The sequence below is a fragment of the Strongylocentrotus purpuratus genome, unplaced genomic scaffold, assembly GCF_000002235.5.
Source record: "Strongylocentrotus purpuratus isolate Spur 01 unplaced genomic scaffold, Spur_5.0 spur5_scaffold_8, whole genome shotgun sequence".
In the NCBI taxonomy this organism is placed as follows: domain Eukaryota; kingdom Metazoa; phylum Echinodermata; class Echinoidea; order Camarodonta; family Strongylocentrotidae; genus Strongylocentrotus; species Strongylocentrotus purpuratus.
The window spans coordinates 17,948,870-17,976,686 of record NW_022145614.1 but is presented as its reverse complement, the minus strand read 5'-3'; the positions used below and the strand labels follow the sequence as shown (position 1 = coordinate 17,976,686).

At 39.5% G+C, this 27,817-nt stretch overlaps 1 protein-coding gene across 1 annotated transcript in view; it reads left to right on the top strand.

Moving 5' to 3' along the window:
• Window positions 1-26,728, top strand: part of LOC576126 (protein MTSS 1) — a 39,905-nt gene extending 13,177 nt beyond the window's left edge. Inside the window, exons 5-11 of the mRNA XM_030976088.1 lie at window positions 19,176-19,333; window positions 20,126-20,275; window positions 21,366-21,785; window positions 22,418-22,739; window positions 23,540-23,613; window positions 24,303-24,528; window positions 25,287-26,728. Of these exons, the coding sequence (XP_030831948.1) occupies window positions 19,176-19,333; window positions 20,126-20,275; window positions 21,366-21,785; window positions 22,418-22,739; window positions 23,540-23,613; window positions 24,303-24,528; window positions 25,287-26,590 (2,654 nt within the window). The 3' untranslated portion in view covers window positions 26,591-26,728. The remainder of the gene's footprint in view (window positions 1-19,175; window positions 19,334-20,125; window positions 20,276-21,365; window positions 21,786-22,417; window positions 22,740-23,539; window positions 23,614-24,302; window positions 24,529-25,286) is intronic.
• Window positions 26,729-27,817: the final 1,089 nt, after the last annotated feature.

Below are 27,817 nucleotides of genomic sequence, written 5' to 3'. Positions count from 1 at the left end.
GAGAGCACATTTTGGACTGAGTTTATTTTAACCTAACAACTGTGAAAACAAAAATAGAAGTCGTTTATTCCACACAATTCAGATGTGTCATGGCACTGAAAACATAAAAGATGAAATTTAAGATTATAATAAATAGATAAAAAATATAGCCAGCGGAACTGCACCTCCTGCCCTTTTCAGACTATTTAGCATTTTAATGATTTTAACATATGTTTGGCATATGACATTGAACAACAAAATCCTGGATTCTGGGCTTATACTATGTTTACAATTGACAAAGCCATAGATGCTCAGCATATGACCGTCAGTATAGACTACTAGGTGTGGCGGCCGGGGCTGGTTGGGTCATATGTCTGGTATTTAGACAGATCACGTGGTATTCTCATTGAAGCATTTGACCCATCATGAGGATGCTTTGTTGTTAAGAGGAGGGTATCAGCATCAGCTGTCCGATGGCCATTAGCCTGGCTGCCTGGCTGGAATGACGGGATGAAGCTTTCCTCACCTTCCTCTGCTGATGATCAGGGGGCTCTTTCACACTAGAAAATTTTGTTTTAGGTTATACACGCACATGAAATCAATATCTTAGAGGCATTGAGGGATGTTCATATGGCTCATCATTGGCCATTTCAATTTTGTTTTAGTTATCCATGTACTTGAAATCATTGACTTTACTGTGATTCTTTGGTAGGTTATTTCACACTAAAAGTTTTGTTTGAATTATACATGGAATCACTATCTTGAGGTATGTTCTTGTGGCTGATTAGTGGGCTATTTCACACTAATTTTTTTGTTTGAGGTATACATGTACATGAGATCAATAACTTTACAGATGTTCTTATGGCTGATCAGTGGGCCATTTTACACTAGGAATTTTTTTTTGGGTTATACATGTACATGAAATCAATAATTTTGCTGATGTTCTTATGGCTGATCAGTATGCTCTTTCACACTAGAACATTTGTTTTGTTCTGACATTGCTTTTACATCTGCCAGCATTCTGGAATGTGTACTGCACTATAAAAAAGCAAAAGTAAAGGGGCTGTTAAATATCATTTTGAAATATTGAAAATTGCCAAATCCTCCTTGTTGCTATTCTGGCTAGTACAACTCTAAAAACAAAAGTAGAGAAACATTGCACATCTTTTATGAAAAGGAATCACAGATTCTTCCAAATGTCAAAAGTGTTTGTGTTGACCATCACACACAATCCATTCTGATTGACCATTGCATAATATCTATGCATATTCATGGCTTGTCCTCCCTCTCTCATGACATAATTTTATATCAAGTCTAACCTTTGAGGAAACTAGGTTGCATGAAAGTTTGATATAATAAGAACCCTGGAATTTGAAATTTACCTCGACAATCCCTCTCTCATTTTCTTGTTATTCTTTCTCTTGACAAAATATTCATATTTGCATCAAATAAAAGGTCACAAGTCGTGGAAGGATTTACAGCTTATCATTTTTGCATTTGCCGCCCCCGGAAATCAGGGAGGTGTTGTAGTGTGAAGTCTGGAGAAGTCGAGCAGGGACCTACGTTTATATGCTTGCCTCATTTTATTTGAATTATGGGTTATGAATTTAAAAAAAAAATAATCCTACATGTATGTAGGTGGTGCCCTGCTTATGGCTTATGCTCAGCTGTGAAATAAATAAAAATCCTTGGGTCTGCTAGATGTACATGCTTGTGTCTGACTTGACAGATGTAGGACGTGATCTTTAGAGACCAGAAGAAGATCTCTAATGTTTGAGAATGTAGGCCTGGCCTGTAGCTGTCATCCAGATTGTCAAATGATTTGCTCTCTTAATTCACAGGGGAGGAATCAAGATGGTTGGGTGCGAACTTCAAAACCTTTTTTTCTTCTTTATTCCAATTTCATGCAAGTCCAGGGTTGTCTTCATGGCTGACTTTGATGTACAATTTTAGTTAGCCATTTTTTAAAAATATTATACAATTTTTTTTTTTTTTTTACTGATAACAAATGAATTCTTGTGAAGAAATGGACCTTTGATGAAGCCATATGCCTCTCAATACAGTGCTAGATGCAATGAAGCAGTGTGTTACAGCATTGACTCATATCTTACGGTTATCACATTTTTAAAATCACTTTTTGTATAGCTGCAGACTGATGATTTAATATAAGAGAGGCAAGCACTGTGTTTTCTAGGTCACAAAGGAATAGAATTCCCCCAGGGAATTTGAAGCTCACCTCACCTCAGTCACCTGTGTTTAGATTTTTGTGGCTGTCATGTCACAGTTGACGTTCATGTTCGTAAGGTTTTTCACCTCGAGATGTTGTGTTTGGAGTTTCTGTGGTATGTATGGCATGGTCCAGTATATTGAGGTCACAGCAAGAGATACATAAAGAGAGAGATAGATAGAGAAGGGGTGAGAGAGAGAGAGAGATAGAGAGGGGTAGAGAGAGAGAGAGAGAGAGAGAGGGGAAGAGAAAGAGAGAAAGAGAGAGAGAGGTGGAATGACAGGAGAGAGGGGAGAGAGCGAGAGTCTCCAGGAACTAGCATGGAGACACGACTGGAGTCTATCGTAGGAGGGTGGTCATTCCGGGTTTATCTCAAGTTTCCCTGCCACATTGACATTGGTCCATCAAAAGTTCTATCGATCTATATGCAGTCTCTATCTCGCATCTTTCTATTTATAGAAAGATTAGTCTACTTCATCCAGGCACTTGGTCATGAGCTCAATCACGGTTTGAAGAAAAAAGAGAAGAATAGAAAAGGCGTTTTCTAATAGCAGGAGAGGTAAACGAGGTATAGAGAATGGTGGCGGAAGAAAACGAAAAGAAATCCCTTTGATAGAAATGATGGTCATCAAGTCTATAATTTGTATTTATGATGGAGCCAAAGACTTAATTATACTCTTTAATGGGTCCGGAGAATCAAGGACAGCTGAACAAATGAGAAGAGTGGACACTGGACAGAGACATGCTGTGGCAACAATTGCTTTATTGCATTATACTCTCAGAATTTAATTCCTAGGGATGAGGTCATCTCTGGCCCAATTACACCATATGAACTCTCAGCCCCTAACCCTGACCCTAATCCTAACTCCATACCCAACTCTAAACATGACATTGAACATGTCCTTATACCTAAATCTGAACCTTACCCTAAACCTGACAGCTAACTCTACATTTTACCTCATATTTTACCCTAAACCTAAACCTAACCCTGAACCTTACCCTGAACCCAAACTCAATCCTAACCCTAACCCTGAATCCAAGCCTAAACCTTATCCTAAACCTAGCCTACATAATTCTCAAACCCAGTAAGCTCCAACCCTAAATCTTTAATGAAATATATAGCATGGAGTAATTAGTGTGACCGTAAATGTCTGGGGAGAAAATGGTAGATCACCATTTCAAATTTGTAAAAACATTGTCCTCTGAATCTGGGATGCTGCATTGTATACATGTAGAATTTTTCTTGATTGGAATGAAGACTAGCCATCACGCTGAGGGATGAGAGTGATGATATGATAGTGAAGATGTATCAGCATCTGCAGCTATCATACCCCACATTCCATTCATACCAATCATTCTTTAAGGCCCCCCATTCATCTTTGCAATGACGACCTTCGTCATTGCCTTGTTTTCGTTCACATTCTGCCCCATTAATATTCTTGTTTTCCTTATCGTCCAAAAATCACATTCGTTTTGCACGTAGTGCTTGTGATTCCTAGTAAGGTACTTTCCTCAGATCCTTTTCCTTTCAAATTTCGTAGGCATCATCTCTAGCATCTCATCAAGGTCACCTACTTTTTCGATTTTCGAAATCAGTCATGCATGACCGTCCAGGCGCCATTTTGTCCGTTTCTGGTCCATTTTAAGGCCTTTCTATCTTCCTTCCTATCTCCACTATCCTAGATCCTACAAACTTCTAACAAATTCCTCTAGATAGTCTAAGAGGTGTTCTTTCATCTGCGACAAATAACCTGACCTTCAAAATGCCATCTTCGTACTCAAAATTCAATTCTGAAACCGACTCCGTCAAAAATCTCTCAAATTCTTGAGAAATTGACCCCTAAATAATCTAAAACTGCCATAACTTTCTCATATAAATTCCGTTTTGTATTTAAATCTCACAGTATCTTTATCTCATAATTGCACATAGCCATGCCAAATTTCACGCTCCAATGGCTTTGCACAACATAAATAGCGCCCTCTAAAGTTCTGGGAATTGGCTTTCTCTCTGTGGCCGTATCTCCATAATGGCTTGGCAAACCCGTACCCTTTTTTGGATTTAGATACTTGAAGATATGCCCTTTCCAGCCATATACAAAATTAAATACCCTATCACTGACCAAATTTGAGAAAATTGCCCTCCAAATTTGCCATTTTCAAGAAAATTCCGAAATAACTTCAACTTGCTCTAAAATGGCGATATTTATACCTACATCAATGAAACTTGGCAGACATATGTATCCATATACATGACAACTGTTTACTAGGTTTGGTAAAATTCGAATATGTCAGCGCAAAGTAATCGCCAAAAATGATGAATTTACTATGCATTACGTAATAGCGCGTTTAATGCGTGCAATACATTGCGCGCAGATAACAATGGTGTCAAACTGACCGCAATGAAGTGCCCTTTCGAATGATACCAAGTATAGTATATGTTTACACAGAAAATTGTGAGTAAATCGCATTTGAACAAAGGTCACTACACGAATTCCGCCGAGTTTCCGCCCGAATCTAACACGTATCGGCTATGACGTCATTTTTTCAGACTGCTTTTCTTCCCTTAAACGTCTTTATTTTTCCTTGAAAATTTGCAGTGACATGCCGAGTTCCAATACGCAGGGCACCTCTTGGCCGGATTTTTGAAATTGGTCAAGGGAGCCATTAAAGACGCCATTTTGTACTATAAATCTATTTTACATCACGTGTTTCGATAGGATTATCATAGAAAAAAGAGAGTGGTTTACAATAACAACCATGAAATTCTCTTTCTAATGATACCAAATACGACCCATAAAGAGACATAAAGAGAGAGAGAAAAAACAATTTAACTCCGGTTATATTACAGGTCCTGTACGTTTTCCGCCCATGCATTACACACATTGTCTATGGGGCATATTGGGTTCACGCTCTTGACCCCTAGAACGATCTTGATTGCAATGACAAACATGCAACAAATCCCTTTGGTTTTTGCACGCAGTGCTTGCGAGCCCTTTCTAGGTTCTTTCCCCTATCCCAATTTTTTTCAAACATCGTAGGCATTGTCACTACCATCCCATCAAGGTCACTATTGAGGCCTTTCTTTCGCCCTACCTGTCTCCAATATTACAGAAGCTACAGACTTCGTACAAATTGCTCTGGATAGTCCGAGAGAAGCTCTTTCGTTTGACACGTAGAAACACGGCGTCATTGCACGCACATCGTTGTGACACGATTGCATTTCTAGTTTCTATCTATCTCCATTCCATGTTCATCTATCCTAGGCCATATCCATCTATTGTCTCTCGATCCATCCACATCTGCCGTGTGCGTGTGTTTCATTGCAGTGGATAGCGTATCATCCAGATTAGATTCGCACACACACTTCTCAATGCACATCTTGCACGGATTAGGCCTGCACATTTTGTTTTGAAAACACTTTCATAATAGCAACATTGAAAGAGCTAATCGAACACATGCACTGATACTATTGTAGCATGTAGGCTCTGTAGGCATTTTGCTAAAGATTGTGCTGTAAAATCAATGAATCAAAATAATAAAGTTCTGAAGTTTTAAAAGGTTATTTTGCCGCAAAAAATAGCTTTTTATATACAATCAGTAAAATATTTTACTGTAGTTACGAATACATTCATGTATATGTAGGTCCTTGGTACATGCATGGGCAGGGATATATATCTCAAGATATATTTGAGAAATCACATCAACTATATATCAATAGTATAGTTATTAAATGTTTTTGCTTTTACTAAAAGCTCGGTAGTTTGAGATGGTAATCCTATCCATAAAAATTATTATTTTTGATTGTTCATGTGATTCTTGGAGTACATGATGTATATTGTCATGCTCTTTTCATTCATGCACACTTTAATCATGCACATTAGATGTCTGAGGAATAGTATACAAAATAAAAGTACCAGTAGTATTACTGTTTTCATGGAAAGTGTCATACTTTCAATTTTCGTAGTCGAAACCCCATAAGATGAGCGGTGAAGAAATGCCTAATTGGCTGGTTTACTAAGATATTCAAATTCAATGCATACTGTTTAAAGAAACTTTGTATTTGACAACCCGGAAGCTTGCTCAGTACTTGCCCAACATAGCATCAAGTAATGTATGCCAAAAGAAGTCCAAGTATTGTAGATCATTCATTAATAACGGGTTAATGGAATACCTAGTGATGCTATAGGTCCCCAAGAAAAAAACATCCATAAATTTGAATATGCTAGTAAACCTGTCTATAAGCTCTACTTTCATAAACCTATTATGCCACCGCAGGTGATTATAACATTATGTATGAGGAGTGAAAGTTACTGTGTCAAGTTACTGTGTCAGGACATGGAAGGGTTCAATATTTAATAAGTGTAGTAAGGAGGAGGAAGGAAGGCCATTGATGTTGGTCTAGGATAGACTTTGAGAACAGAATTTGAAGTGTACCGTTAGACCTTTTTTCCAGCTAGACAGGAAGCCAACTCATGTTTGTGGAACCTCCTCGCAGGAGACGTTTTTACTGAAAACCAATTTGTCATGCTTGAAAATCCGCCATACATCTCCACGAGGTTGATGCCCCTGTCACACTGACGAGACAGAAACGAGGGCCCCATTTCCCAAAACTTGACATCAGTGACAATTGACAGTTTTTGTTAAGCTAGTGAAATTCTTGCTTCTGATTGGTTATCAGCAGATTTGTCAACGATTTTTTTTCATTTGTCATGGAAAAAAGGCTTTGTGAAACAGGTCCCTCGATAACGAGTAACAATAACTGTTATAAGCTACTGAAATTGTGGCATTTGATTGGCTGAGAGCGAATTTGTCATAGAATTTAGAAATTTATCATTGGTTATAGATAACAAGTTTTAATGAAACAGGGCCCAGATCCAAGGCAGACCAAGCACAAAATCTGTCCCTGCGAGAACATGGCCTGAATGGCTAGGAATCGGTCGGTATGGAAACATTGGGAGAAAGTTTGGAGTCGGATTAGCAGTGGGACTGGGGTATCAAAGTCAAAAGTCAGTTTAGGATGACTGGTTCTTGAGTCTTGACCATAGAGAAATATCAAGAAAAGTCAAGATAAAATAGGGCTAGGAAACCGGTGAAAGGTGCAATATTGCTTTGAGTTCACCTTGGAAATACCACGCTTAGATGCTGGCTATTTCCTGTGTACTTGCGGCAGTCAATATTTGGATTTAAAAAAAATTATTAAAAAAATTAAGTACACATTTACGCTGTGTGTGTATACCTAAGAATCGACCAAAACTACAAAGGATTGTAAATCAATACAGCATGTCCACAAGGAGAGGTTCTAAGCTGTAGACTGGGGATTTAAATGTATGGCATCGATTCATCGCTCTTCGTCTAACCAATGTTTAAAGACAAGTCTTGAGATGTGATATAGGCCTACTGGTATCTGCTTTTTTAAAAGGTTTGTTGTCAGGTATGACACATTCTGTCAAGTTATTAAACTGACAGAGAACAACCTAAAACTAGAACGAAGCACCCCTTACGACAAAATGTCAATCCTGGTTTTCCAACTCCGGAATCTTTGTCAGCATCTTACGTTGTTGACACACTGTCACATTTCTAGTCTTGAGTGTTACTATCAAATAGAATTTTTTTCCTTCTAGTTTATCATAGGCTGGCAGACTTTGTTTTGTTAGCAAACATTTGATGGAGGATTAACAGGCATTTCATGTAAGTGTGTGGGCCCCAGCTTGGCTCGATATTATCGCGCTTGACTGGACATGTCCAATTATATCACGTTTGGAATTATGCGTGTATGGATGTGCTGATTTGAGTGTGATAGCTGGTTCACAACTAACCATGATATGCGAGGGAATAATATTATTTTTGAGATTACAATTCGTTAGAGGATCATGATTGTGATCAGTAGAAATGTACATCTTTGTGTATGAAACTAAAATTTAATGTGTTTAGCCATGTCATGTAGCAGTATAAATTTATTAGGCTATCACTGTCACAATGCCCTTTTGAAATTCTAGCAAAACTTTGTAGTCTATTGAACCAACTAATTTCATTGTTTTGGTTACCATAAACACATACACAATGACAGGTTTAGTTTCACTAACCTGTTTATGAGCATCTTTTATTTCTATATTACAATACCTATGAAACCTACACTGGAAACTATATACTTTTGAAAATGATATTTTACCGTCTATTTTCTGACTACAATACCTATGAAACCTATATTCGTCATTTATAGGTTTGTTCATGAAACTGAAACAAAATTTGTGTTCAGAAAAAAAAAGTTATTTCATTTGCAAGTAAACAAGTTGATGCTGACAAATATATTATTCTCCTCGGCGACAATGCCATATTGCCAGACAGATTGTGTAACGACTAACGAGACATTATTTATTAATGCATGCAGGCAAATACACAAACATCACAGTTGACAAACGTTCATATATTTCTTTCTTCAGAGCATGCAATCATATCACATGTTGTGACATGATTTCACTCATTTGCGAGTATTATATATGGGAGCTTGGCTAGGTTTCTTAGGGATGATTAATGGCGATTGTCTATGGGGAAAGAAGGATGCTGTGGTAAAGACTGTAATGATGGAAGGCCATTCGGCTTCTTGGCATTATGAAACGGGATATGGATACGGTCATGGCCTAGGACAGGCGCCTCATGGTCCAGTGTCTGTCCATCTTCAGCTCGACCTCGTTCATATTGTTATTTGATCCCTGGGTTGCACCTCATTACGGTGATTGAAAAGTCTGTGATCATCTTCTTCATCTGTATTTATATTGTCATTTTATCCTTTCACTCTTGGACTGGAGATATTAAACAGTGTCTGACCTTCTTCACGACATCTGCCTGTTCACATCATCTGTATTCATATTGTTATTTCATCCTTTCACCCTTGGACTGGAGATGATTAAACAGTGTCTGATCTACTTCAAGACATCTTCAAGACATATTCCTGTTCACATTCTTATTTAGTCATGAGATGACCCATTCTGATCATCATCCGTGTTCACAGTGTTATTTCATCCTTTGAACCCTTGGACTTGAGATAATTACTAGTAATTACACGGTGTCTGACCATCTTCAAGACATCTCCCTGTTCACATTCTCATTTAATCATTTGATGAGCCATTTTTTTTTCTATTCCTGTTGTAATTAAGGTAGCCATGTTCGCACATAGTCTTTTTTATCTTATCTCAGGAAGATGTTGAAACATTGCCAGACCTTTAAACATCAATTTCACATGTCATTAAAATCGATTGACTGCATCTCATGAAGCTAATAGAAAGTTCTGTATAGATTTTAAAGGCATGTATGTTCACACTGTTCATTTATCGTTTCACCCCATCTCATGAAAGTGATGAAATGGTGTCTGACTTTTGTCAAGATACCCTTCTCCTTGTAGTAATTCATCTTTTGGAACATGTCTTTCATTCTTTAAGTTATCTATGTCCATGCCTTGTGATTCAGTCTTTTTTAGCTTTCTTATGAAGATGTTAAAACAGTGCCTGACCTTCCAAACATCCCTGTTTACATTTGCTATCTAATCCATTGATTGCACTTCACGAAGGAGGTGATTTCTGTCCTGTCTGTCTTAAAGCATGTGTTTACATCATTATTTCATCTTTTCATTTCAACCCATCTCATGAATATGGTCAAATGGTGTCTGACCTTTGTAAAAATATCCCTCTTCACATTGTTATTTAGTTTTTGTAAATTCTTCCCTGTTGCCTTGTTGAGATGATGATCATGCTTCCTAGCGACTCTTTTTGAACTGACATCAGTTGTGACGTTCCTGTTCAGATTACTACTTTAATAATGCTATCATTTCGTCTCATTAATAAGATTATTGCCGAGTGCATAATTCCTGACCAATAATCTGTTCCGTGTTTACGCAGTTTGCATTTGTTTTAAGGAGTGTACAGTTGAGGTTATTGTGTAACCACACATTTTACAGTTTGTAGCTGTGGTTTTGCTACATGAATGAATGTGCCCCATTCAAACTAGAAAAAAAAAATGCACAACAATAATGATGAATTGAAGATATCTGTATTCACACTTCACACATTATTTCAGATACATGCTACGTGTGACAGCCATCGTTCATCATGCCGGCTGTGTTCACGCTTTCATTTCATCTTTGAGAGTATTTCTCATCCGCTAATGAGTGAATGCCCCCAGGTGTGGCAGCACATCAACAGTGTTCACTTTTTGCTAAATAACTTCTTCTGATCAATACAACACATTTCCTGTAACCAAATAATGTTGCATATCAAGACTAAAAACAATGTCAAATATATTTCAATGCTAATTTGAGTTATATCATTACCTTTATTATTATCTGTCATTGTTTATATTATGTGGATATAAATATTTAAAGAAATTTGCTCTGTATAGAGCGACTTCTACTACTACCACTATTACTAAAAAGCAGTCTGTTTTTTTTATATTGAATGTGCGTGTTTACCTTGAATAGATAAGTACAATATAATACAATACAATATGCAGGTATATAAAAATGAGCGCACACCTTGAAATCAACACCTCTTCTTGTACTCCCAGTGAAAGGTAATATAGTCAGCTGAGAACCAGAAGGGTGTTACATGTATGTTGTATCTTTCAACACAGAGTTAACATCCTTTTGGATCTTTAAAAAGTTTCAGGTAGGAGCAAGAAGGGTATTTTCTCATGCGCAAAAGTCAATGCCAGCCCGTCTGGCTTTTTCAAGGGATCCGGTAACTTTGTCTCAGATTCTGAAACAAAATCCTGAATTTAGCTCATGCTGCAATATTAATTACAAACCTTTAGGTCAGTCAGGAACCCCATGACTTTTACAAGCCGATTGCCTGTCTGATTATCAAGATATTTAAGATTGGACATCCAAACCAAATTTTGCATTTTCCGAACGGTTTTCATAAAACTACAGTCTATTAGGAAAAACAAGTATGGTAAAACTGGTCTATCCAAGGTTTTTACTTTTTTGAGGCACTTCTTGGATCATTTTGAAGTGCAACTTTTTAGGGCTTCAATATTACACCACATCACAGACACTGATAACACGTAGGGCCGTGCATCTCAGATTTAACAGAGGATATCGTCTGTTTGGAGCCAGAAGGGCATTTAAAAACGTCATATAATGTTAACACAGAGTTACGCCCTTCCGGCCCTGAACAGACTATATTAGGTTTCCCAACAGGTGATGAGCTTATATACTGGCTTATAACAATAATACAGGTAGGCCCGTTGATCTGTCTCATCAGAGATGTAATATGTATAGTGTAGGCCATGTTGTGGGTATGAGTCAGCTAATCCTTCTAAATCTGGATTGTCTGCCTGCCAACAAATAAAAGAAAATTTGTAACTTTAATCCAGCATTAGACCTTAGATTAGATTGTGTAAACTTATGTAATCTGTCTATTTAAGTGAGGTCATTCACTCCAAATAATCAATCTCATTGCTCCATCGATATTACATGCGAAGGTTGTTGACTTCTCAGACAACAAAAGAAAAATATACTATCAAGCTATAAAATTGGGTCGTTAGGCAAAGTGAATATGATTCCTATTTTCTTGTCTAGAATTTTCTATGATGATGAGGAGGATTGAGGAGGGGTTTAATAGTGTTATATGACAATTGTTGTTTACATTTCCATTTGTCCCTGCACCATTAGGCGCGTCCTCATCATCTCGAGATTGCCAAATAGCCCGCTATTTCTGATTTGGGAAATAATCCCGAAGTAACAAATCGCCTCTTCACTAATCTCTAGATTCGACCTCAAAACTTGAAAGTCGACATTGAGAAATTAGCTCGAGATATTTTGCTCAGCGTTAGCGCGTATTGCGAATCTTCGGTCTAGTGAAAGCGCACGGGACAAATAGCTGGATATTTTGCAAACTATCCCAAGATATCTTGGGATGACAATCCTGACCAAATATCCTTCTAATTGCTACTTCGGTCTGATGAAGACGCAAATTAGCTGGATAGTTTGCAATCAGGATTGTTGAAATAGCTGGATATTTGGCAATCTCGAGATAGTGAGGACAGGCCTTGTTGAGGCTCAAACCAGCCTAAAGTGAAATATAGGCCTGTGAATGATTTTTGTGACCTCAATTCCTAGATTTCATTCTATGTCAGATCAAATGACAGAAAAAGGAGTTGGGTGGACGATAACAAAAAGGCAAGGGCGAGAAGCTGTGCAGGTCCTTTCAATTTTCCTTTGCCTTATATAATATTGATCAAATTTGATGAGATCTTCACATTGTCATAATCACTCTCATGCAGACACATTCTGTAATCTGAATTCATGTAATTCATCCTTGTTGAAAGCTTGAATTGTAGATGGGAAGGTGCACTGTAGGTTTTTCAAGAAGAAGAGGTTTGAATAAGAACAAAAATGGTGAGATGTTCACATTATCATAAAATGTATTCACTCACATGCAAACACATACGGTAGTCTGAATTCATGTCATTTCATACTTGCACAAAGCTTGAATTGCATATGGGAAGGGGCTCTAAAGGTGTTTTTTTTTAAGATGAAGAGTTTTGAATGAGAAGAAATTTGGTGAGATGTTCACATTATCATAAAAATGTAATCACTGACATGCAAACACATTCGGTGATCTGAATTCATGTCATTTCATACTTGCACAAAGCTTGATTTGTAGATGGGATGGTGTAAAGGTTATTTTTTAAGATGCCGACGTTTGGAATAAGACAAAGTGTGAACATTACCTCTCGGTGGTGTGAGAAAGCGGAGGATGTGAGGCAAAAGCTAATCAAAAATTCATATCGGGCTAGATAAATGGCTCTCCTATGCGTTTCTGTCAGCCAGTATTCCTTACAGGGTGATCGCCGGTGCAGAACATGGCTTAAAGGGAAGAACCACTCAAAACGATGTGATAGACACTTCTAAATAGCTTGATATTGATGATATAAATCAATTTGCCTACACCATAGGAATGTGCATGTACATGGGCCAGATACAACATATAGAAAGGAATGCTATTGATATGTGTGTATATTGTATTGGTAGGAATCACAAGTTTGTTAGGAAGAGGTGGAGATGAATAGCATAGGGAAGGTGAAAGACATAATTATATAGATAATGGTGAATAGATGAGAGATAGAGAAATCTTGGATCGATCGATTGATCGATTGAGAGAGAAAGAGAGAGAGAGAGAGAGAGGGGGGGGGGGGGGGAGGGAGAGGGGGGGAGAGAAGAGAGAGATAGAGATGAATCGGGGATGGGGAGGGGTAGCTTGAGCAGGGATCGGGATCAGAGGGAGAGGGTGAAAGAAACAAAGAGAGTGAAAGAGAGAGAGGGGATGTCAGGGAGATATGAGGTGGGTTTTGTGAATCGGAGCGAGAGAGAGAGAGAGAGAGAGAGAGAGAAGTAAAGAAAGAGAGAGAGAGAAAGAAGCAGAGGCCTGGGTAATACAATAAAAGAAAATAGCCGCGGGGTTATTCATGTCACATAAATTATGACTCCCAGCTGAGACAGATGGAGACACACTGCATGAGGAAAGGTTGCAAGTTACCCACGCATAAAATTACACTTCACCATAATTCTCTCTGAACCAGGGTTTCCAGGAATGCCTCTGCGTTTCTGAGTGATTTCGTTGATGCCTGCTAAAAGGACTCTCCTGCAATTGTCACCAAGACTGTCCAAGTGGTACATTGTAGTTATGGACTTATTATTTCCAGTGCCAATAGGGCATACATATTCCTGCTTTTAATAAGGCTGCTATATTGCCATCGTTGATACTTTGCAGTAACACTTTGCATTAACAGCCTTTTGGCAGGCATAGTTGACAGTTATCGGAAAACATGATTCCTTGGGCAGAGCCTGGCCCTGTCACTATCTGGCTGTCCCAAGTATTCTAGGACCAGCTTAAGTAACTAGACCATGCAGTTGGCATAGCCTCTTAGTTCAGAAACAATTTTACGTTCTTCAACTGACAGGGGTCTGTGCCTCCAAACTACCGTCACCCCCTCCCCTGAGCCCTACCCTGAGCCCTCCATGTAGCCCTCTCTGTAGCCCTCCCCGCCTTTCCAGGAAAGCTTCCTTCATTCCGAAAACACATACTTTTTTTGGTACCTCTAACAAGGCTCCTGCCACCTCTTGACATATCAGTAGCTCCCTTGTTGCGGGCATTGACAGTATGTAAGGTGTATTAACGGCTGTCTTGCTGTCTTGCGTGGAAAGGAGACAAATGCTAAATCTCTGGTGAGCTTTCCCAACTCTGTGCATCCTTCATAATCATGTTCTGGAGCTGATCAAGATCAAGCAATGCAGCAAAAATACAATGGAAGACTTGCTTTGATTTATTACCACTAATGGTCAAATCGACGTAATACATATATCAATGCCTGAGTAGGTCATATCCTTGAATCATTATTTATTTTAACCAATATCTATCGGTAAGTGTGCTATGGCAAAGAAAATGCCATCAAATTTTCATTGTTAAACAAACTATACAAAACATTTGTACAGAAGGTATTGTATATCTGATATTTGATTTGAGATAATTGCAGATCTAGTTAAACCACCAATATTTTTTCCATTGGCTGATGTACTGTATGTAAACATAACATTCCAATGATTAATCTGAGTATTTGGTGTCATCATTCTTTTGCAAATGATGACAATTTGCTTGATTTGTGAAAGCAAAGTTTCTGTTTTTATTTGTAGTATGACAGTAAAAGTATGCACATTCTAGTTGCCTCTTACGGGTCAGCACTTGCTTAAACCAGATTTGTATCAAATTATTTGAATGCGCACTCTGCGTTTTGTTTAATGATCAATTCATTTCCACATGTGGGGTGGATCACCCTTTCAACTTGAGTTGGTTTTCAAATTTTCAAAGGGATTTTTGTAGGAATATCTTGTGGTCTTAAAGTTTCTAGAAAACCCTTTCTAGAAAACACACATGATTGATAGAACAGTAAATGGGGAACAATGCACCAGAATGGCATAATCATCCGTGAGGCTAGCTGTCCGCCCCGCCCCCCTCCTCAAACCGCAGATGAAGTCAGGTGAATGGCCTTAGTGAAGATGGCAGATCGAGAGGTATAGATAGCAGTTGTTGAGGGTAGCTGAGATGGGGGGAAATGAAGCTGGTCATAATGAATTGAGACAAATTGATCTCATTGAGTAAGGAGTTGGGCTCTCTGATTGTTTTAAAGGTAGAGAGAAGGCTGTCATTGGTCGATTTCATATTATACTAATGTATTGAGATAGGGAAGGGCTGTCAGTGAGAGATGGTGGAGGGAGAGACAGGGAAGAGTAAGAGATAGAGAGAGGGAGAATGGGGGAGGAAGTGAGAAGGGTAAATGGTCCAAAGAGAGAGAGAGAGAGAGAGAGAGAGAGAGAGAGAGAGAGAGAGAGAGAGAGAGAGAGAGGGGAGACAGAGAGACAGAGAGAGAGACAGAGAGACAGAGAGAGAGAGACAGACAGATGGACAGAGAGAGACAGACAGACAAAGAGACAGAGAGAGACCGACAAAGAGAGACAGAGAGAGAGACAGACAGACAGAGAGAGACACACACAGAGACAGACAGACAGACAGAGAGAGAGAGTGAGAGAGCAAGAGAGAGAAAGAAATATAGACAGAGGAGGTGAGAGAGGTGGGGAGAGGGAATATTATGTTCATAGGGTCTATGGAGAGACACAAAGACAGACAGAAACTAGTGATCGAGGGAAGGGAGAGGGGAAAGGAGAGGGGAGAGAGAGGTGGAGGTGGGAGAGACGGAGAGATAAGTTATACAATGTAGCATGATTCAGAGAGAGAGGGGGAGGATAGACACAGACCTCTAGAGACAGTGAAGGGGGCGGGATGAGAGGCGAGGGAAGAAAGATATGAGACAGATGACGGACTATCACATGTGTGTTATGCAGTGAGATGTAACTGTCATGTTGTCTTCCGAGTATATGAGATCAAACGCATCACTCCCACAAATTATGATAAAGGCTAGAAGAATTCTTTAGCCATGTGTTATATAAACTTGTCATCTTCTGTTCACAATGCACCGGCTCTAGCATGGCACCAAGCCACGTCTTTGGGGGGTGTTTCACGAAACTTGTCATCAGTGACAAATGTTATAAGCGACTGCCTTGCTTCTGATTGGTTATCAGCAGAATTTTGTCATTTGTCATTGAAAAAGGGTTTTATGAAACGGGTCCTTGGTCTCTGACGCTGTCGTGATGAATCAGAAAAAATGCCTCTGATGTTCTGTTAGCAAAGAAAAAAAGTTCGGGAGTCGTTTGTTGTTCTGTAAAGGCAACAGAAAGCAGTAGTCAGGAAAGGAAAGGAAAGTACAGCTCTGCGGTTTGAACACCGACAACAATTCATCACCAGAATATATTCATCTTAAATAGACAGAAAGAGGCACACACACAGGGATACTTTCAATTTAAGCAGCCAGCATGTACAGCTTATGGTTAGTTGATAGGAAAGATGTGGTTTCTTAGGCAGCTGCCCCCCCCCCCCCCTCCCCAGAAAAAGATGATGGATAAACCCCCATTGGGTGAGGTTAGAAGCTGCTGCATTTATTTGGAAAAGCAATATGAATCATGTAATAACTCATATGTCATGTGGAATAAGCGCTGTGTAGGAGGAGACCTAGCCTTACAGACCCGGGCACTGCCCTCATTTGTTATGAAGAGAGTAATTGAAAAAAATATGAGAGATTTTGAGACAGGCTACCCTCTGCACTACTTCACACATACCTACATGTACACTGTATGGCAAATTGAATCTGTACTTTAATTCAACCCCAAGATGTAGACCACCTTATTGATGAATCTGACCAGAATTTTACCAACTCTGTAGATGAAAACAATTTGCAAATATTATTTATTGCTATGTCTAGCAAGCCTCTGGCAAGCTTTTAGGTCATCAACAGTAGCATTTGTTCACTGAATTTGCTTATAAGTAAAAATCAGGTCTATTGGAATAACATTCGTTTGTTACATGAAATAGAAAATGCTCATTAGCTGCAAAATGTTTCATTTTGAGAGAAACTGGATAGAACAGGATTTGAGTTTTAAAAACTTGTAACGTTAAGTGTACAAAAATAATACTTGACAATTGAGAGAAAAAAAAGAAGCTTTCTTCCAAGGACTGTCTGAAACTTCCATAGGACAATGGGCATTTGTATGATAATGATTCTGTCCCCCGATGAGCCTCAAAATTGGCAGCCATTCAATGCTGTAAGGGTCAGTAGAAAAGCGAACTCTCTGAGAGACAAGAGATGTACTAAAACGGAAGGTCACTGTACAAGACGACAGCAGTTAAACACCAAATGTGTATGAATAGTGTGGATTATGAAAAGTGCATCTGGCTTAAACTATTTCTTTATTTGTGATGAGTCTTACCACCATTAATCATTGGCGATTGAAAACTTGTGATTATTTATGGAGATATATAACTGTACCTGTGAATAGGTACAAGCCTGCTGCTTTTCATCAATTGGTGTTAGAGAAAAATATTAGTTGGGGAGCATACTAGTATTGAACAACCTGACAAATATTACTTTGATTTAAATATGCTATTAGATGTAGAATACACTTTATTGTCTTGACTCCAATCTATGTATTGTTGTGGATGAAACAATGATGATTATCTGGTTGTTTCAGTACATTTCTTGGGTTATGTTGCAAGTTTAGCAGCGGTTTTCTTGGATTCTTTTACTATGAAAGATATCATATAGGCATTTGAATAAACATTTTCGTCAAATTTTGTTCCATATCATATACCATGTTATGTTGCATTCAAAGATTTTCTGTCTTTTTCAATATGTTCTTGAACTCTTGCTCCTGACTGCTTTTCATTTAATACTGATGGTTAGTTGGTTACACTTGGTATCATAAATGACTTGAATCCACCTTTTTTCCCATGAAGATGATGATGATGATCCACAGCATTTAAATGGCACCATTTATCTGTTACAAACAAATTCAAAGGCGCCCGCTCCTCCAATAGTCATGGACTTCACATTTGCTTTAAATGATGAAAGTCCTATGTCTACAATCTTTTACTTTTACATAATCCTTTATCTTCTAATTCTTTTCTCTTCCTTTTACTTTAATGTCCTAGAGCATTCTCCTATATTGTTTGCTCTTTCCATCCCTCTAAGGATCTATCGTTGGTGTAGATTCCCCGTAATCAAATAAAAGATAGAGATTGTTTGCACGAGAGAGAGGGAGGAAAAGATTGAAACCGTGATAATTAAGTTAACCTTTTTCACACCAAGACAACTCCACACGATGCATTTGAGATCTATTTACAAGTATGATCTACCAGGGTACTCACTAGAAAAAACACTGCTGTTGGAGTTACGTAAAGAGATGGAGAGGTTCATGTCATAATGAGGGGTTGTTCAGAGGACAAGCTCTTTTTTTTTTACTATCTTCTGATTGTACATGTATCCAGTACAGTTTACTAGGAATAGTATATGTGCTGTTGTAAATATCAACATGATATTCAAGATTTCGTCCTTGTTTTCACGAAGTGACGGTAGTGAGGAAAATCGTAACGCAAAGTGAATGCAATTTTTTTTCACTACCGTCACTTCGTGAAAACAGCGACGATTTTTCCTTTTAAATTGTGTTGTTGTTGATGATTTGTTAATAGTTGGCAGCTTTCCCTTTCAATTTGTTTTAACCTTTTTTTCTTCTTCTGAATATGGAAAGTAATGCTCTCTTTTTCTCAATATACCTATTTTTTTAACATTTTCACATTGTTATTATTAGTAGTATCATTTATATACGGTGCTTTTCCCAGAGCGGCCAAAAGCGCTTACAATAAGGAGAATCCTCCAAAAAAATGAAAATGAAAACTTCAAGAAGTCATTTTTTTTTATTTTGGAAACATTGCATGTAACCAAATAACTTTATGGTTTCCCAATATTGAGCTTTGCTTGCAATACCAGATATTTAATCCGACTTCATTTTTTAATTATTTCATTCTTGCAGGTAAACCACATGTGCAATACCAGTTAGACAGTGCCATGCAGGGCGTCAACGACATGTTCGTCCTTTTGGAGGAAGCAGAGAGGAATGCTTGCCGTAACGCTCTCATTGAGGAGAGGAGTCGATTCTGCACTCTGGTCGGGTTCCTCGGGCCAGTCGTGGTGAGTACCTCAATCTCTCATTTCATGCTTTGACTTCTGTGATCAGGGGGTGTTTCACAAAGATCTTAAAGGGAGTCACGCGTCAGTTTCCAAGTGCAGAAGGCCATAATTCGCTGACACCAGACTTGGTGGAAAAACCATTAATGGGAGGATAAATCTGCACACATCTAACCCGTTGGCCAGTCAAGAATTACCCCCTTATCTCTCGGAGAGTCTAGCTTCGGATCCAGCTTCGGATCGGGTGAGGGAAAAGCAAAGCCTTACATAAGGGCGAATGATCATAAAACTCAAGGCTAACCCTGGTGATTGACAACTTCTGTTATTGGGTAAACACCTGAACGGTGTTGAATTCCCCCTGAGAGCTAACTACTGAGTGTCTTTAAGTTGAACTTATCTCCAAGTTGGACTTACCAATTATGGAACCGAGGTGAAAATGAGCATTATAAGGAAGGAAAAAAAAAAAGAGCAAAATAATATTACTCTGATATTATTCAGTTTTGACCAACTGTCGTAGAATCTGTAGATTTGGCAAATACAACAATAAAGTGTCACAATAGGCGGTGTCACACAGAGGCCAAAAATCCGGATTGTAGTTATCCTCTTAATTGCTGTCTGTCATCAATTATCCCATTAAAAAACCTCTAACAAAGCAAGAAAATTCTCCCTTAAAAGGATTTTTCAAGGGATTTTTTAAGGGATTTTTCTGTGTGACATTGCCTATTCTTGAAAAGATTTTTTAGAAGCCCAGATTGTGAGAGAAATCATTTCATATTTCTTCTTTTTATTTTCCAGGAGGATGAGATCTCCATGCTATCAGAGGTTACCCATCTTCAGACCGTCATGGAGGACCTGAGCGCTCAGAGCAAAGACCCTCACATCCTGCCCCCGGTCAGCGAACAGGTCATCCATGATATGAAGGGTCAAGATGCCCAGTGGTCATATGTAAGTCCAGATTTGTAAAAACTTTCATTGGATGATGAAATTATGAAGAAGATGAAGAAAAACTAATTAAAGATGTTCATGCATCGGTATATAGTCATTCATGAAGTAGGCAATTTGGCGATCACTACATAACGCTGAGCCAACGGGTATTACGCTCCTGTGCGTACGTCCGTGTGCTGCCCTCTATATACCGACGCATGAGCAACTTTAAGTAATAGCATTATGGATCATCAAGGATGGCTTTTGATTTCTAATTGTAGAGGTTTCATGATAATGTGGTTCATTCACTTGACTCTCCTTCCAAGGGTTTAGGGTTCAAATCCCGGCCTGCCAATAATGTCCTTTGGCAAGACGTTAATCTGCATTTGCCACTCTTCACCCAAATGTAAATTGATACCTGGCAATTGCTGGTGGTAACGATAATAATAATAGTTGCAGGGTCAACATGAAGAACAGCATTGATACTGATGGTGCTTCCCTTGGTATCTCAAATGTCTAATTTCCGATTTCTAATTTTCTGATTTTCAAATTTTCTAATTTCCAGTTCCCAGTTTCCAATTTCCAATTTCCAAATTTCAAATTCCAATGTTTTTAATTTCAATAACTATTATTGTGATGTAATCTCTTTGAAATATCTTAAACATTAATAGTGATGGTGATCATTAGCATACCGGATTGGATTTTACCATTTTCCAGCAAGGCAGAAGGCTCTGGAATATATTTATCTCTGTAAATGAGAGTCTTGAAAAAACCAAGGATTCATTTATTAATCACATTCATATGTACCAAAACAGTTTACAAATCGCCCCAAAAATCTGTTAAGCCCCAATGTTCTACTTGTAACTACTCGCTCCATCTACAATGTATATAGGTAACAGTGCCAAAGCGGTGCCTGTTGGTCCCCCATGATCCTCTTTTTCTTATGTTAATTGCGAGCTGAGTTGATAAGATAGCCAGCCACCTGTCAGTGACCACGCTGGGTGGTCTAATTCCTCCTGGCCAAACTAGTACAGACATGCTTTAAAATGAAATTTCATGCAAAGCTTTGTAATTCTAAAAAACCCAATCCTTATCATTTACTGCTGTGCAGACTCCACCAAGTTCCCCAACCCCTTCGACCGGCTCCCGCAAGTCCAGCATGTGCAGCATGAGCAGCCTGAACAGCTCCGACTCCCGCTCCAGCGGCTCCATGGCCTCGGCCCACTCCAACCCCAGCACCGGGGGACCCAATGGCTCGTCCCTGCACAGCTACCACCGGCACCGCAGCCTCTCGCAGCCAGGCAACCCTGCCTGCCGTCTCTCCAGCGTGTCGTCGCAGGACTCCGGTTTCACCTCCCAGGACACGCTCTTCACCCGGCCGGGATCGCCCCCGTCGTCATCGTCGACCAGCAGTGGGGGGAGCCAGGCACCGCAGCAGCTGCCTCCCCTGAGGGTGGAGGAGGACGGCGATCCGGTGGACGAGACCATGGCGTACAGTCTGATGCTGCAGATGGCTAACGAGTATGCCCAGGTAAATTGTTGGTGGTTTACTGTACTTATATCTCCCAGTGAAGATAGATTTAAAAAGTATAATTACTTCACAAATATGTGGTGGTGGTTATTTTACCTGGCTGATAAGAAAGCATAAATGCTTGTGAGTAAGCAACCAGATGGCTGACGGCTTTAGGTCCTCTCCAAATAGTAGTGTTGATGTCATTTATTTTCTTTCTTGAAGGTTAGCTTGAGAAAATTTCAGTAGAGATGGAAATTGTTATGATCAGAAGATTAATGTTTGTTACTTTATGTATGTTTTTCAGAGTCTGTTTTCTTCCGACACACTCACAGTTTAATGTGGTGTGCCTGCAGTGTATATTTACATTATTGTGCTGTTTTAGTCAAAGCTGGAGTGTCTGCTTTGCCCCTCCTGTACATATATATCATGTATGGCCATATCCCTGGGAGAGGCCTTAAACCTGTCGATCCTCAGGTTGCTTACTTACAAGCATACACATGCTTTCATAGCAGCAGGGTAAAAGAAACCAAACAAATATCTCTTTATGATCTTAGTTTGATTGAATGATTAGGTAAGCATTGTGAGTATTATTTCTTGATAAATTATACCTAACATTTAATACTTCTGGTTTTTTTTACTTCTCCAAACAGCATGGTAGATTATCCTCCAGTGACCAGTCCTCCAGTGAGTGCAGCACCCCGTCCTCCTCCCCATCCCCAGCCTACCCCGCCCCTCCCTCCTCCCAGATGGCCCCTACCCCGCCCTGGTTAGAGAACAAGCTCCCCGCGGCCATCATCTCCACCACACCCTCTGTGCCGGGTCCTAAGAGGCAGCCCAAGCCGGTGCCCACGCCCATGGTGTCCTTCATGAAGCCCCCGATGAAGGGCGAGGGGAGCGGTCAAGCGCCCCTCAAGAATGGAAAGACGGGTAAACAAGCCCTGCCCGATTTCAACATGACCCAGCCCAACCAGAGTAAGCTTGGAAGAGATTTCTTCTTTATTTTAAAGTAGTCACCCGAAAAAAAATTCATGACAACTGATAATTATGGACAAATTACATATGGATGGAAAGATTTTCTCTTTGAAAAACACAAATAATTTGCTAAAAAATGATATAGATATCATGGAAAAGCGTTAAAAAAGACATGTTGTGGCTAGCTGTGCCTCGCATGTGACGTCAGGAATCTTGACGCTCTATGAAGGACCGCTGAAGGCAGAAAATCTGGATCTCAAAATGAACATTTTGAGAGATGATTACTGTGAGCCCCAAACATATTTTGAAGAGGGAACTTATATTTTATCACTAAGGCTTCCTCTTCGCTATTATATGAATTTTGCGTTAATCCAAAACACTTTCAATTTTTCGGGTGACTATGTATGTTGCCCATGGCCTGTGACGGACAGTTCAAAGTTGGTGCAACCATCATGAAATGTGTTGCAATAAGCTTCAAGCAAGTCATGCAGTTATCATGAAAATTCGCATGACTGTGTACTGTGATGTAATAAATAAATATTGTGTGTGTAGTGGTGGTTATTTTACCTCACTGCTAGTTAGTAAGCAACCAGAGGATCAACGGCTTTGTGTCCTCTCCATAAGACCTGGTAATTAGGATCAATGCCTTACCAAAGGGAACTAGCGCATCGCCTTGGTTTCGAACCCGGGTCGCCTGATTACGAGACCACTACTCTACCAACTGAGCTATCGCGCCTGTGAAATCTATTTACTGTAACAGTTGATTATTTAAACTTTGCACTGATTTTGTTTCCCTTCAGTTGTGCCTCAACCCTTGTCTTCAACCAATGGAACTGACCAATCAAAAACGCTTCCTACAAGACGCACTTCTCAAGTAAGTTTTCTACATAAACAGTGTGGATCTGTTTATACTGAAACATCCCAAATGAACGAAGGAATATAGGATCTTATTGAAATTTATTCCAAGTTTCCAAATGATTTTCAATTTCATACAAGTGGTTTTTTTCTTTCAGCTCTAAAGTTTTGGTTTATGGGTGTCCTCTAGGACCAAATCCTGGGTACTGAATTAGAAGGAAGGGAGTTATGATGTGATGTGATTCTTATAATATAAATTTCCTGTGAGGAAGGGGGAGGGGGGGGGGGGGGGGGGGGGGGGGGTTGTCAGCTATTTTCCAATAATCCAATTTGATGTCTCTATCAAGCTTTGAATAATACTTGTAATTAATTTTTGTATCAATCTTATCACTTATAAATAATTTTGGTATAAATCTTTTTAAATATCATACCACACATATCTGTATAAATCTTTTAGAATATCATTTTTATCACATTTAAGATTGGTAATCTTTGTACAATGAAGATGATTTATATATATATATATATATATATAACGATCAAATAAAACCAAAGAAAAGTGACCACATTTATAAAATTGCGATCAAAAGTGTTTTGCACCTGTATATATCAGGTATGTACAAATAATTATCCCCTTTATTGTATAGATTCCATACCACGGTCAAAAATTTTAAATATAATTTTGTATTTATTTTTATTTTTATTCAGGGTTCCTCTCCTCTGGGCCTAGAGGCAGCCCTGGCCCTAGGTGAGGCGGAGAGAAAGCTGGAGGTAGACCCGATCTACGCCACACCCGGACCAGCCAGGAGCAAGCCCTCCAAGCTGGATGTGGCTCCAAACATGACCCCCATGAGCCAGAGGTCAGCAGGGTCAAGCGGGTACGGCACTCAGGCCAGCTCTCCAAATACGTCCAGTGACACGGTCAACTCATCAGGTATGTTGTCTGAAACTTCTATATGTGACTGGTCGTTTTACCTCTTTCTCTCTCTGGCTCTATTTTCTCTTTGCCCTTTCCCTGTCATTTATTGTGATATTTCTGCATGACTGCCGTCCCTTTTGCTATCTCTTTCATATTCTCTGCACATCCATCTCTCAATTGTCCCCCTGAATTTCTCCTGAATTTCTCCTGAATAGCTGTAAATTTGGTGATTTCATAAATTTATATTATATTGGCGTAAGCATATTTCAACTCATCAGGTATATTGTCTGAATCTTTAAGAGGTGACTGGTCGTTATTCCCCTTTTCTATGTTTCTGTGTACCTCTTTCTCTTTCTGTCTCTATTTTCTCTTTCCTCTTTCCCTCTCATTTATTGTGATATTTCTGCATGACTGCCATTCTTTTTCTATCTCTATCATATTCTATGCACATCCATCTCTCAAATGTCTCCCTGAATTTCTCTTGAATATTCCTGAATAGTTGTAAATTTGGGGATTTTACAAATTTATATCAATAATATAATGGAATGTAATGAAGATGTAAAAAAAGAAAAGGAACAATGTTTATCATGAGGAAAAGATCGACATAAGCATATTTCTTGTGTTATGTCTCCATTACAATGTCTCACTATACCTAACTGTACATTTTGTACCATTGATTTTGTTTAGCATTTGAACTTGATAAGTTTTGCTAATATTTTCTTGTGATGTGTGATATTCAATCTTTGCCTTTTCATTTTCTGAATACTCCACAGAATACGATCCTTACTCACTCTGTGACAGTAACATCAACTATCCTGACATCAGTAAGTCAGCCACTCTACCGCGGCACTTCAATCCAGCCTCGATCTTTCAAGTTGTATCGACAGCCTCGTCGTCATCGTCTTCTTCTTCGTCCTCCTCTTCCTCCTCGTCCTCCTCCTCAACGGCTTCGACCCCTCACTCTCAGATGCACCGCCGTCACTCCTCTATCGGTGCCTTCACCAACAACGACATGTCCATCCACGGTACCGTGCGCCGCAGGAAACCGCCGCCACCAATCCGGAGGACGCCGTCCGGTAACTCGCTCTCGTTCAGCCTTACAGAGTCAAACAGCGCGCCGCAGTTTGATGCGTCAGGCAAGTTCAAGGTGCCCCCTCCTACGATGGCGCCAGCGAAAGATACCCCAGCCAAGGTGGGGCGCAGCATGAGTCTGAGGGTGGGGAGCGATATGGCACAGGATATGAGTAGGATTGCTTTGAAGGAAAGCCTGGATGCCAAGCTGGCCGAGCGTCGGAACTCACCCAGGACACCGCCAGGGGAGATCGGCAACAAACAGCCAGTCTTTACTGTTGGTAGCAACGGTCAAAGTGTGTTAGATGGACCATCGCAATATGGCATGACAACGCCAGGGTCGAGGCATAGTATTGCCCATCCCCCTTCGTCTTTTCAACAACAGTCATTTGCTCAGCAGCAACAGCAGCAGCAACAACAAGAACTGCAATATCATCTACAACTCCAACAGCAGAAGCACCAACAGCAACTTCAGCAACAGCAACTCCAGCAGCAACAACTCCAGCAGCAGCAACAACAGCCACAGTATCAACAACAACAAAATCAGCAACAACAACAAATGCAGTCCGTGCCACAGCAGCAACACTATATGCAGAATCAGTACCAGCAACAACCACCACAACAGCAGCAGCAGCAACAACAGGCTCAACAAAACCACTATCAGACTCTGCCCCAGCAACCCCAAACTCTGCAGGGGCAGCAGCCCCCTCCCCAGCAAGGTTATGGCTACACCTCACCCAATGGTAGATGTATACCCCAACCCCCCTGTTTCGACCCCCCTACTCCACCCGCTCAGGGGAGTCCCCTCCCCCCTCCACCCATGTCCATGCTGTCCACTCCCTCCCCCCAGCAGCTGCAGCATCATCAGGCAGCTCCGGTAGAAAGCGAGTCGGAGGAGGAAGAGGAGACGGGCGTCGGGGCCATGGCTGAAATCAGACGGGGTGTCGTGCTGAAAAAAACTGTCGAAAGGAATGATCGCTCGGCGCCAAGGATATCGTCTCCTTAAAGAGACACCAACATAGTAAATTTGCATAGATGAACAGTATGATTGAGCCATGAGAAGCAAAAAGAGCCATGACGTATCAAAGGACCATGACGTATCCAAAGGACCATGATGTACTTTGTTGTTTGTTCTTGATGCATTTAAAAAAAAAATCACTGTGGAATAATACACAGCTTAAATGCACATTTAAATGCACATGTTTAGCTCGAATTTTCTTGTAATGTCATCTAACCCTGACGCATTGCTTCATTTTCCAATTGGTGTTTACAATATGTTGTGCCCTACTTCATGTATGTGGCATTGCGATAGTAATGTGTGTGTGTGTGTGAATTGAATGAATCATTTCACAGTTGCACAGTCGTTCAATGACAAATACATATGTAACTTAACAGGGAGAATATACCAAATACTTTATTGAAAGGAATCTTTTGATTTGGTTAGACTCAATGCCTTTCAGAAAACTCCTTTCTTGAAATAACGATAACAACTCGCTTTAATGGAAGTAGCTGTTGGCTCTGGACCTACATTTCTTTTAACATTTGGAAACACAAGCCAAAATAGTCATGCATGTACTCGATAAACCAAAGATAATTTAGGAATATACTTATTTGCTCTCGTTCCCTTCAAAGTAGGTCTACCGGTACTCATTTATCTTTCTAGTTTTGAAGGGACTGCACTATCATCAACTCGTTATTTATTCAGGGACAAATATAATGGTGCATTTATTTTAAAAGTCATACTCCCTTTTCCAAAGTTATGCAAATCAATTTTGAAACATTGGTGCATTTTTCCCCCTTTCTTATCTTATATCCTATACTGAAATATTTTGTTTTTAGGCGTAGTTGATTTAAAGACATTCAATCCCTTTTTATAACATTCTTGTATACATCAGTTTTCTTCTAATTTTATCCATCCATAACCATTCTAATTTCTTGGAGATAACAAAAAATTGTTTCTTTTTGTGTGTTTAATGGTGCTCTGATGATTATAATCAATCAATCAATTATATTAATTCAGAATATTTTAATCATTCTTTAATTCGTATTAAACAGATCAAGAGTCTGAATATCTTGCCTAGCAGTGCATTGCTTCTTGCATACATGTACATGTATATGCATTCTGCTTCTATTTATATAACATCATTCATTGCAACTACAAATATGAAAACAGTTACGTATAGCCTGCTTTAGATAATGTTATAGTAGAGGGACGGGAATGAGGAAAAATTGG